This window comes from Capsicum annuum, chromosome 11, assembly GCF_002878395.1.
Source record: "Capsicum annuum cultivar UCD-10X-F1 chromosome 11, UCD10Xv1.1, whole genome shotgun sequence".
Taxonomy (NCBI): domain Eukaryota; kingdom Viridiplantae; phylum Streptophyta; class Magnoliopsida; order Solanales; family Solanaceae; genus Capsicum; species Capsicum annuum.
The window spans coordinates 1,754,587-1,767,200 of NC_061121.1; the positions used below are offsets into that span (position 1 = coordinate 1,754,587).

At 33.3% G+C, this 12,614-nt stretch overlaps 1 protein-coding gene and 1 pseudogene across 1 annotated transcript; both read right to left on the reverse strand.

Moving 5' to 3' along the window:
* Positions 1-1,997: 1,997 nt before the first annotated feature.
* LOC107856717 lies at positions 1,998-5,613 on the reverse strand (annotated as a pseudogene).
* Positions 5,614-5,796: 183 nt separating this feature from the next.
* On the reverse strand, positions 5,797-7,305 carry LOC124885164 (mediator of RNA polymerase II transcription subunit 13-like). The gene is made up of 2 exons (XM_047399254.1): positions 7,021-7,305; positions 5,797-6,592 (listed from the first exon to the last, which is right to left on the reverse strand). Exons 1-2 carry the CDS (start codon positions 7,303-7,305, stop codon positions 5,960-5,962), a joined length of 918 nt encoding a protein of 305 aa, XP_047255210.1. The 3' UTR covers positions 5,797-5,959.
* Positions 7,306-12,614: the final 5,309 nt, after the last annotated feature.

Sequence of the window (12,614 nt, forward strand, 5' to 3'; positions counted from 1 at the left end):
AATTCTTGATTCATTCACAAATCTATACGGGCGATTATCGAGTGATACATTCTTGATCTCAGAAACACAACCATTCATTATACTACTATTAAAGACTGAATTTTTAAGCTGAAAAGTATGATCTTGATATGAAATATCTTCAACTATATACTCATTTCCAGCAATATGTACAACAGGATAACCTTGTTCACTACAATTCAGCCTAAATCCAGGGTACCCACAATAAGATTCTTGAACATCTTTAACATAAAATGGAAAGCTTATTCTTGGACCATATCTACAATTTACTGGTTTGTTACATGCTACAAACTGTGGATCAACAGCATGACAACATTTATCTAGTTGCAGAATGAAGCACAAAACACAAAGGTTTAACGTTGTTATCAAGAAATACCTTCTTTCTTGGTTCATCTGTAATCTTGAAACAACTGAAAAATATACAAACCAGACAAGTAGATATTGGAAATATAACAAAGAAGAGGGTGTTTCTTGGATTTTTCCTTTTTTATCTTCTTGTTAGCACAGAGTTGACTTCATTTGGTCCATCTATTCCATGTATCTACCTCATTTATTAGAAAGTTGAATTTTCAAGATCAAACTTAACTGGTCAATTTTTTTGATAGTCGTTATGTCCAGGCCAGCTTACAGTAAAAATGACTGAACTTCGATTAAATGACTCAAGTCAGCCTTAGCTTATGTGCCTGAACTTCAGATATTTTGTTTCGCGCAATTTGTTTTGCAGTGTTGCATGTTCAAAGTTAGTTTGAAGTCGATAAACATGCGAAAGAATTTAAAAAATTTTGCAAGTCTAGCTACTCTGAAACAAAATATCTGAAGTTCAGGCATATAAGACTAACTTGAGTCATTTGATAGAAGTTTGGTCATTTTTACTGAAGTTCAACTACTTTTGCCTAAACATAGGTAGAAATGTACAAACTCTAGTCATATGTAACGTCAGACAATGCATGTTCAAAGTTAGTTTGAAGTCGCTAAACATGTGAAAGAATTCAAAAAATTCAAAAATTTGCAAGTCTAGCTACTTTGAAACAAAATATCTGAAGTTCAGGCACATAAGACTAGGGATATTACATTAGCTCTGGAATGAGAAGAAACAAATTAAATAGGACTCCTGAAGTACTTGATTCTTAGAACTTCAATAGCTCTAGAAAAATCTACTGTGGTGAAGAGAGAAATAAGGAAGAAAACTAGGGAAATTATAAATTTTTTTTGGAGACAATTACATGTAATTTTAGACAATTTTGGTATTTGTTTAGCATATAAAAGTATTTTACTGGTCAACCAATTGCCTATCCTAACAAGTATTTAGCATTCAGATCCATAAGAGTGCAATGCATATACTCTTATGGATACTTTCATTGTTATATATCAATACTTGATTTGGACTGAGCGATCTGAATACTTAGAAAATACTCCAGTCTGTCGAGGTTTTAATCAAAAAATGCTAATAGAAATGTTGCTTTAAAATAGTGATACCATCTTTATCATTGCTAGTGATAACGATATCATTACTATAAACTATCAAATAAATACACAGATTTGGAGAAAAATGATACACACATAGTAATCAGCTTCGTTATGCGTCATGCCAAACGCCTAACCGGGCTCGAAGAAACTATTCAGACCATTAAGTGACAGACTCAATCGACATATAGGCTACTAGACTCCCCCGAGCAAAAATACCATCATTTATTTTTCACGGGCTCTAACACCATGTGAGAAAATACATAACAATCTTTTTCCAAGAGGGACACTACATACAATTCTATTCTAAAATTGTTAGACGTAAGATGTTCTAGAGACACATTGTTAGTTAAGTACCAGCATATACTAAGCTAACTTTTTACACTTTCATTTCTTTCAAATGAAAAACGATTTCCTTGAGTCGAGGGTCTATCGAAAACTCCTCTCTACCTCACAAAGGTAGGGGTAAGGTCTGTATACATCCGACCCATCCTTCCGAGACCCCACTTGTGAGGCTATTCTGTTAATGTTGTTGTTGTTGTTGTTGTCAGTTCTATTATTGATGAATCTACCTCTGATCTTGAGGGAGAATGTAGGTAAGGCTTAGGAGGACTTTGCAGAGAGTCTAGGTTCCCTTCTAACATTTCCACAACCTTGCTCATCGATGGTCGATTTGATGGATCAGTCTGTATGCACCATAAACTCACTATCACCATCTTTCTTGCACATTCGTTCTCCTCTTCATTCATTATCCCGACCAGTTGAAGATCTTCGTCTAGTTCAATTCGTTGATAGAGCCAGTGTGGAAAGTAGATCTCACTCGCGCGATCAGCTCCAGCGTCAACATTTTTTCTTCCTCACAACCATCTCTAAGACCATCATTCCATAACTATAGACGTCAGACTTGTGAGAGACACCTCCCAAGTTTCTGCAAACCATTTCTGGAGCAGTATAACTGATAGTCCCTCGTGGACCTAGCATTGACATACTACTCTCCGGTTTCAAACACAGTTTGGCAAGACCAAAGTCGGAGATCTTAGGACAAAAATTGTCATCAAGCAAGATGTTATGAGGCTTTATATCAAAATGCAAAATCCGAGTGGTACAGCCACGATGCAAGTACTCCAATCCTCGAGCTATGCCTAGTGCAATTTTGTAAAGTATTGGCCAACCTAATTAGAGAACTCTGTTGGATCTTTCCTCATAGGTTAACTTTTCAAGAGATCCATTCGGCATGAACTCATATACGAGAGCTCTTTTGTGACCCTCAAAAACTAAATCCCACAAGGCTCACTATGTTAACATGTGTTATCCTGCTAATACTAGCCAACTCGTTAATGAAATCTTCACCACTGCCTTTTAGTTCATTCAGGACCTTCACTGCCACTTGACTCCTGTTACCCAAACTTCCTCCGTAACAATACCAAATCCTCCTTGGCCTAGTTTGTTTTTGAAGCAACTGGTGATTCGTTTGATGTCTGTATAATTGTATCTTTTTGGAGCGTATGACCCATAGTTCTTCAGAAATGCTTCAATATTTCGGTGATCCTCAGCTTTAGATTCCCAAAACCTGAGATTTTTGAGCCTGGAAATACTTTTTCCCAAGCAGAAGAGCAAAATCACGATTCCGATGCAAGAGGAAACTGCAAATGTGGGGAAAAAATGAAAGTCATGCACCGGAAATAGCCTGGTGTTGAGGCAACACAACAATTACAACATTTGCTAAAAATATAAAATGAAGTATAAATAACATAAATAGCAACCCTTTTGACGTAATTACACTTTCTCCCACTTTTTAAATTATTTACTCTCTCCCTATTAATATACATAACATAGTCGACATATACATAGCATTCTGTGTATATGTGGAATTTTTGTAACATGTTTAGGGAATTACTTTACTCTCTTTCCCTATTGATATACATAACATAACCGATATATACATAGCATTCTGTGTATATGTTGGGATTTTTGTAATATGTTTAGGGAATTACTTTACTATCTCTGCCTATTAATATACATAACATAGCCGAGATATACATAGCATTCTGTGTGTATGTTGTAATTCTTTTAAAAAATAGTCAAATTGACTCTCAATAAACGTGATCTGATAAATAAAAAGGGAATGAGGGAATAGTAACTGAATTAGAATTTCATGAAAACCTTTAATATCTAATATCCTTGTGATTTGTGATTCATGTATAGCACATTTATATTTGTGACTTTTAAGTACCTATATTATGTTTTCTTTGAATGAGTTTGTTTTACGCAAAGTTCAGAACTTGATTATGATATAGATATAGAAATTGAACATAGGCTCACAACAGTCAGATGCATAACAATTTACATGATATATTACGAGCATGTATAGTTTTGAAAGGACTATTTAACATCGAGAAGGTATGAGTTTAGATAACGCATGCACCAAAACTATGTCGGCGCCACCTACTAGCTTGGTAAATATATGTTGTGCATTGCATAATCAAGCATCCATTTTTCTGCCTTTTTTCTCTTATGGTTCCAACTTACTAAAAGTCCAAAACGCTTAATTGGTAAAACAGTACCTCCATAATAGTAAAACAGAATAATTACATTCACTAAAACATAAAGGAACAATCCTCCATAATAGATTATAGCAAAGGTCACCAGTTGTTTTTTGATTTCCTTTTTACTCTAGACTAGACTTAGATAATCCACTTCCAAAACTAATTGACAAGAGTTGTTAACACAAAGATAAAGCAGCTTGAACCTGAGGCAAAACAATGCACAGACATCATCACATCCACTATATGCCCCAAGCTCCATTCGCCTGCATAAAAGCGCAAGAGAGTTGTTAGTATGAAGATTAAAAATCATCAATCAAAAGAGAGTGAATTACTAGATGAACTCGACAAAGCAAAAATGAGCATTCATAATGGGACAAAGATTAGTTGAGCGGCTTCTCCGAATCCATTCCTGCAAATAAAAAGGGATGTATAGCAGATTTCATTACCCTTGGCCTAATGATTGCACACTCCAGAGATTCATCTACATCTTTCCGAACTTCAGCTTGAAAATATTCATGCTCGCCATTCGTAACCGTAAAGGTAATATAGAAATGGAAGTATTGGGTATAACATCCATTAACCTTGAGAATCTCATTGACCTTATATTTAGTGTCCTAAAATGGATACATAGAGAGAAACTTTCTCAGCTTTCTAGAGAGGAAAAAAAAAAAGGAAAAGACAACAATGTGAGTAGAGTACGCATACATTATCCTCATTGTACAGCTCAAGTGCCTGTTCAGCAAAATCCTTCGTCTCTTTAGAGGGTGTCATGGGGAATATGGTAGTCAGTGGACCACAACCAGGAAAGACTATAATGTCAAATCCCTATCATCAAAGTAAATGTCAACCAACATATCCTTCGCTTTAAAAAAAAAAAAATGCACAAGGTTGAATGTATAAAATGATAAGCCTACTTTTGAGAGAAGATAAAAGAGTGAGTTTGTTTGTTTCGAAGAATATTCTCGGTAGTATCTATCTAGTAACGATATATATAGATATAAAAAGCACAGCAGCTTATGTATACTAAAGGCAATGGAATGGAATCAACTAAACCAACCGCATATTTCTACATTCCTCCAATTTCTCAGGGTGTAGGTCACAATGCATCTTCTGAGATGGAAATAGTAACTATCTAGTAACAATATATGTGTATGTATATTTGCTTCTAATAGAATAACTTATACTCTAATAGTAAATACATATGCAAAAGGAGTAAACAGCAGGTTCTGTCTGTACAAACAGGAGTATACGGGTAAAGTATGTGACCATCGGCTCATAATGTGTATATGATAAATAAAATATAAGCGCTACTTACGTCACTTTCCTTGATCTCTTTGAGGTACTTGAGCCAGCAAGCTTTATCCCCAACACAATCACCAGGAAAAATAGGTGTATACATTTCATTTACAACATCATAGACGTTGTCACGGTCATATCTTGTAATGCCTTCACTGGGCAGCTTCAACACCGAATCCCACAAAGGTTCCAATTCACCAAATTTGCTCGATCCTCCATCATCCGAATCCGGTGGAGGTGACGGTGCTGCCCGTAACGGCGGCTGCGATGGCGTTGGCGTTGACAACATGACAGCAAATTGATTGACAAACAAAACCCTAGGATGGATAGATGGAGCTCTGTAGGATTTGAACCTACGACATCGGGTTTTGGAGACCCACGTCCTACCGAACTAACTAAGAGCGCTTTCTTATCACAATAGATAGACTGGAAGGCAGCCACTTGAAGATAATACTGTATGTCGTATCTTACACATAAATGCCTGGCACATAAGGCATTCAACTTCTGTTGCAAGCACAGTTTTGATTGATTGACCGGAGCTGCCTGCTTTTAGTAGCCCTTCATTGGCTTTATCAGTTTTATCGTGGATACCTTAACAGAATTTTTCGAATTGAAACCAGAAAACGGAGACTGTGCTACTTGAGTCTCACGCGTAGTGCAACTACGTACAAAACCAGACAACTTATCATCGTTTTTCCTTTCCCACTTTCAATGTGAGTGTAGTATTTCTTTGATTGAAGAATGGAGCCTGTATCATGCCTTGCGGTACCTGCTTTGAGGTTTACAGTCACCCCGGACTTCTCCTGACATGCATCAAAGCAAGGCGACAAAGGTGGGGTCGCTGAGTAAACATAACTGTTTGAGCTTGAATTCGCAGTCTCCACTTCTCGGGACTTCGGAACATAGGGATTCCTGAAAATCAAATGGGAGTTCTCCCCTGTAGGGGTTTCAACTGCTCCATACTCTGGAGAGAATGACATGAGAGCTGCAGCTTTAATTAAGTGATCAAATTCACCAGCAATAGTTGCACAAGTACTGTTTACTTGATTAGCAACTGCAGCACTTCTAATAACTTCCTGATGCTTGCTCAGTGAATCATCCAGAATTACCGGAGGCGGTGGTTGATTAAAGCTCTCAAAGGATGAAAAAACTACAGGAAAAAGAAGCTGATCTTGCATGTCCATCATCGAAGGACAGGGGCTGCTACCAACATCCACACTGTCTGAGGCAGGAAACATAAGAGTCTGAGACTCTGCAGTTCCTGGAGGCTTTAAAATAAAAGGAGAAATCAGCTCATTTCCTGATGAGGAAAGCAAACAAAGAAGAATATCTACTACAAGTAGGTAACTCGTATTCATCTCGCAAAATGTAGGCATTTATTAGTGTTCCATAACATCCAGTAAAACAGTCCATTCATTTCTAAAATGCATTCAATTAACCTATGAACCTCCTATTAATAACTTACACACGGCATTCAAATATTTTGAAGCCGTTCAACTATTTCAAATCTGTATACCGGTCAGATGTAGAATTGATATCTCCCATGAGCATGATATACACACTGAATGATGAAAAAAAAAAAATGAAAACTCATATACATGGTAACTGATTGTAAGTCAGGGTCTTAACAAGACTTGTAACATATATGCTGGAGATGATGTGACCATGATTTACCATCCATGGATAATATAACTACCTCTCCAAATGGCAAAGCATCATTCTCAAAGAAATCACCAAAATCTCCAAACTCTGGGAGAAGTGCCTGAATATCCGTCCCTACATCGCTATCGTCGTCATCCCAACCCCACTGAAGCCCAATCTGATCATTTCCGCCAGTTATTGCCGAACTATTAACTTCCCTTGAAGCATAATCACTTGTTGATGGATTTACCACTGCTCCTCCCTGACTAAATGACTCAGAAATCCCAGTCCGTGACCTCTTAAAGCCCTGCAAAGGAACTTGAAATGTTAAATTCGCCATTTCCTTTAAACACAAACACACACCATAAGTATCGAATGGAGAAGAACAAAAGAATACCTAGCACATGCTATCATTATGGATAACTAGAATTACGCACATCTTTAGTAACAAACAAGAAGAGAAGCACTAAGGTTAATGCATACAAGAAAAGAAGCACTAGGGTTACATTTGGTTGCCAAAAATTGAAAAGAAAAGCGCGGAATATAAACTTCTTCACATAGTTTTGTGTGTTTAGTAAGCAGGAAACTAGTGCAAAAAGCAAGACAAAACTTTCTCTTCGCTTTAACCTGCAAGTAGGAAACTTTCAGGAAAATTGTTTCCTCTTTTAAACTTTCCTTGTCCTTCCAAAATATTCATGCAAAAAATTACAAGAACACTATGGGTTATTGTTTGTTTGGGGTTCTACCTCTGCCCATTTGATTTGCTGGATTCAAAATCTGTTATTTGTACTTAATTTATGGATCTTTTAACACATATATAGTGTCCAAGCCAAAGTTCTTGGGGTCGGGTACGTAATCCCCACTTCTTCATAATTATACAAAGCACCAACTATTGAGAAAGGCTGAAGAGTTTTCTAGAATCTGTAATGGAAGCAATAATCTTTTCGACTGGATGAATATTGGCGGTTTGCCGCATGCATAAAACATGTCTATATGAAGACACAGTTTGGCCTCCCTGTACCACCAACCACGGCAATCTAGAAATAGATGGATGATATGAAGAATCTGTTGCTTTCTGAAAGATCAGTAACCGCACCAGGTGCTTTTACAACCTGCATTTCTCCTTCAAGGTGGAACTTCTTTTCTCCTTTTGTATTCCATTCTTAATGCTTTGCATGATTTTTCATGGCCCTTCTTTAGCTACTTGCATTTTTTCTTGGTGCAGCTACTCATGAGGCTTACTGGTTAACCATCAATGAGAGCAGGATCGTATTCATATACTGGCAGTAGTATAAATTAATGGGACCAACATATTTTCAACTTGAAGATGAAGATATACACAGAGGGGAGAGAGCAGTACCTTCCAATGGTAATGCTAGCTACCTACTTTGGTATAAAATATTTGTTATTAATTATTTTTTAATTGTGTCAAGTTGATAGTGGACAAATATTATTGAAAGAATGGAGCACTAATATTATACATCAACTAATAAAGTCCATAAGATAAATATTACTATCAATGAGGTTTGCAAATTTCAAAACTAAGTAATATTCGATCCAATAATTTGGTACGTACGGAAATATTGTATTTCCATCCTATTGTTAGAAAATAGTAAAATAAAATATGGGGAAAAGATTTGAAATATATCTAAATTTTGAAGAAATTTGTTTTGGCAATATGACAAAAAAAAGGTACTGTTCTTTCTGTTTTAAAATAAATTACATATTTTGACTTGAAACTTAGTTTAAATTTTATTATTTCTTTTTAAACTTTATGGTCTTAAGTTAAAATTATGTCAAATATATCAAAATATTCTAGTTTTAAACATGTCAAGTGAAAAGTTGAAACTAAAGTGTTGTCAAAAGAAAAAGGGTCATTTCTTTAAACAGATTAAAAAAAAAAAATAGGTCATTCCTTTTATTTAAACGAAGGGAGTAATTAATAATGAACAAAAAGAGAAATACGTCATTTCTAAGGCAATTTTTGAGTTTCAAACATCATTAATAAGATTAATTTAATAAAAATAGATTTCTAATTATGTTTTAGTTGTCTTTTCCTTAATTAAGTAGGGTGTTAAGTCTAAGTCAACAGGGGTCGAGTAAAGTAATAAAGTTCCATCTTAAAAAAAGAAAAAAAATATTGCACGATCCACTTTCTATATAATTTTCATATTATTTTCTATTCATTTCATGAGTCATGGAAACTTTTTCCCTTTGTCTGGAGTCGAGGGTCTATCGGAAAAATAGTCTCTCTACTTCCTCGGAGGTAGCGGTATGAACTGCGTACATTTTACCCTCCTCAGACCTCACTAGGTGAGAATACATTAGGTTTTTATTGTTGTTATTATAGTACTAGTAGTAGAAACTTTTATACCGAACATGTTATTATTATTGAACACAAACTTATACATAGTCCTTGAATTATTATTACTCAAGAATCTATATCTATAATCTTCTATATATAATATATTAAAAGTGTGAAAACCCTTAGAAAAGTGACTTGAACTTTTCGCCCTTCATTAAAACACTCCTCTTTATACAAAACTGTCTTTTCACTATTTTTTTAATTTATTATTTAATTAATTTTTTATTATATAAACTAGACTTTCTAAAATATATGGGACTCATTCAAGAATTAATTAATATTTTTCTTTCTATTAGACTTCCTAAAATATATGAGACTCCTAAAATATATGGTAGGAGAATTAACTAATAGTTGAATATTAATAATTAATAATGTTAAGTAAGTTTATATTAGATCCTAATTTTTTAATGCATTGTTTGAATATTTTGAATTGATTATTATTATTTATAGTACATTTTATGTAGTCTTTAAATAAATAATATTTTATTTACAAAAAATAAGATTTTATGTTCAAATTCAACATCTAACTAAATCTGTTTTCTCTCAAGAATTATAAAGTGTCACATAAATTGAGACAAATAAAATATTTATTTGATTTGATATTAACAGAAGAGAGTTAAGTCGCAATACAAATCATACTGTTGGGTGTGTCAAAGTCCTACATTGATAGCTAAAAGGGTTGGGAAGCTACATATAAAGTGTAGAAATTCTTAATTGTGTGAGTCCTTTTGGAGAAAACTGTGCGAATTTGGTCCAAAGCGAACAACATCACACTATATAAGATTGACTTTAGGCTGATTGAGCCCAACACATACCGACATAATACATATATAATATATAATATAATCGTGGTGATTGTTCACGTAAAACTACAATCCAACTTAGCAATATTGCACCTAAGACCTAAGTCTTGGAGAACCTTTACATAAACAAATATTTTTTGTTAAAAACTAAAGTTAACATAAGAAAAGTTTTTTTTCTAACCTAGTGGTTGTCTCTTAACTTAATCAAGAGTCTATTAGTTTGCCAATATTGGCCATAGTATAAACGTGCTAGCTATAATAATATATTTTTTAATGAGATTATATATTAAACTCTCTTTTTATTCTAACTCAGTGTGATATTTATACTAAAGTCCGATTAAATCTGAATTTACATCGTGAAATCTCATATTGGAGGTAAAGTCCTCCCTAACAAAAGTGAAATGTATTAGAGGGATTCTAATATAATGATAATCAAATATTGATTCAATCAATTGTTATCATACAAGAAGTCATACACTAGCAATTGTGGTATTAAAGTTAGCTCTTCGAGTATTTAGTCACACCTCAATACTCATATCGAACATCAAGTGAAAAAAAAAAAAAAAAAACACTTCTAGTAATTTGTTGTCCTCTTCCAATTAGTTCCTTCATTCTTGGAGATTAATGATGTTGGTACTTTAAGAATCTTGTCTTGTAACAACGACATGTCACGGCCGTCCACGGTGGTGCCACTTACCGGATATTCAAGAACGCCACCACGCACCACCTTCGTCACCATAACATCATCATGAGTAGTAGAAATCTTGGATAGTAAAAATCAGTAGGAAAAAAGTAATATTGAAGCCGTAAAGTGTGTTGGTATAATTTTATAGTTATTGCCCTTTTTGTTATGTATTTATATAGAGGAAAAAAAAAAGGGAAATCCAAAAAGAAATAGGAGAAGGAAAGTTCCTATTTATATAGGAAAATTAGCTACGTTGTTCAACAAGTAGTTTCCTTTTCAATTCATGTGTACCAACAAGTCTTCTAGAAAAAAAGTTGAAAAAATTCCAACATAGGAAAATTAATGAGTATGAAATATGTCTTCTAGAGAAAAAGTTGCATAAAATATCATAGGAAAATATTAATGAGTTTAAAGGGGACCTATATATATTGCTCCAAAGTGGGAAAACAAAATTAATTTTGGACAACATATAAAAGGGTAGGACGAAAACATCCTTAAGGAAATAATGTATTGACCCCTTTCACTTTTGAACGCTCCTTAATAAGTCATAAATAAAAATGATAATTTTACTTTCAAATAATATTTTTCATATTCTGTTTCACATTCATATGACATTATTAATATATAGTGAGCTCCAAGAGGATGTGTACATAACGAAAAGTATTGAATTGCATCCTAAGAAACAAGGGAGCTTACTTTTGGTCATGTGGGGTCCAAAGAAGGTTCGAATAATAAGAGTTTATTTTATGCAGTCTAACTCGTGACGTCGATCACATAATAACTTTAGTAGTTAAGTCAAGACTCTCCTTCACAATGAGATGTATAAATAACCATTCTTAGAGCCAATAGTATAATTGTCCCATTATCTATATATGTTATAAAGCAGAGGATGAAGCACCACAGTTAGCCACGTGGCAAGATATTGAAAAGCCACGTAGCAGATTTTAGGACAAAGTTAATGATAATAATGTAATAAAAGTTTGAATTATTTGAATATTAAAATGCATTATCCTTTATTTTTTAAGAAATCATTAGCTTAAAAATAGAAATTCATGGGTGAAAAATTCTAAATAGGCTCCTACTCTTTCATAAACTTATCTTTTTTAAAATTTAAATTATGTAATATATCAAAATATAATTTATTTAAATATTAAATTAAAGATGAAATTGTAATAATAATAATAATAATAATAATAATAATAATAATAATAATAATAATAAAATATATATAGTTTTAAGGAAATGAGCAAAAAATTGGGCCATTATAGCTGTGTTAATGATAACTATATCATTGAATTTAAAAAAAAAAAAAAAAACGTGTAAAAATAGGTTAAGCTATCAAGAGATAATTAGATTAATAAATTATTAATTTTAATAAAAAATAATTATAAAATAATATTACATATTAAAAATAGTTGGCTATCAAATATATATTTAAGATTTAAGATAAGCATGTCAAATTTGAAAAATATAAAGATAAGTGTATGTAATGTTAAGTTTTCTTCTCTTGTAAATATCACTCCTATCTTGTTATGTAATGTTAAGTTTTCTTATGTTTATGTTATTGATTATTGATTATTAACTTTATTTATTAATTTACTTATTACACTCTTTATTTTTTAAAAAAACTTCATTTGATTTGACCTTTTTATTTTTATATGCAGATGATGATGTTTAACAATTATTTTTTTGCATTCGGGTCTGAATTCAAGTAAGTGATATTTTTCATTATAATTTTGTAAAAATAACCAAATACAACCTTAAAATTATTAATACATGATGTTAGACTAAGTAAT

What these genes read in the sequence shown, in the direction of transcription:
- LOC124885164 (XM_047399254.1), bottom strand. Translation starts at nt 7,305, where the DNA reads ATGGCGAATTTAACATTTCAAGTTCCTTTGCAGGGCTTTAAGAGGTCA. An exon ending in ATGCTTTGCCATTTGGAGAG is followed by an intron (nt 6,593 to 7,020) that starts GTAGTTATATTA and finishes TTTATTTTAAAG; the next exon opens with CCTCCAGGAACTGCAGAGTC.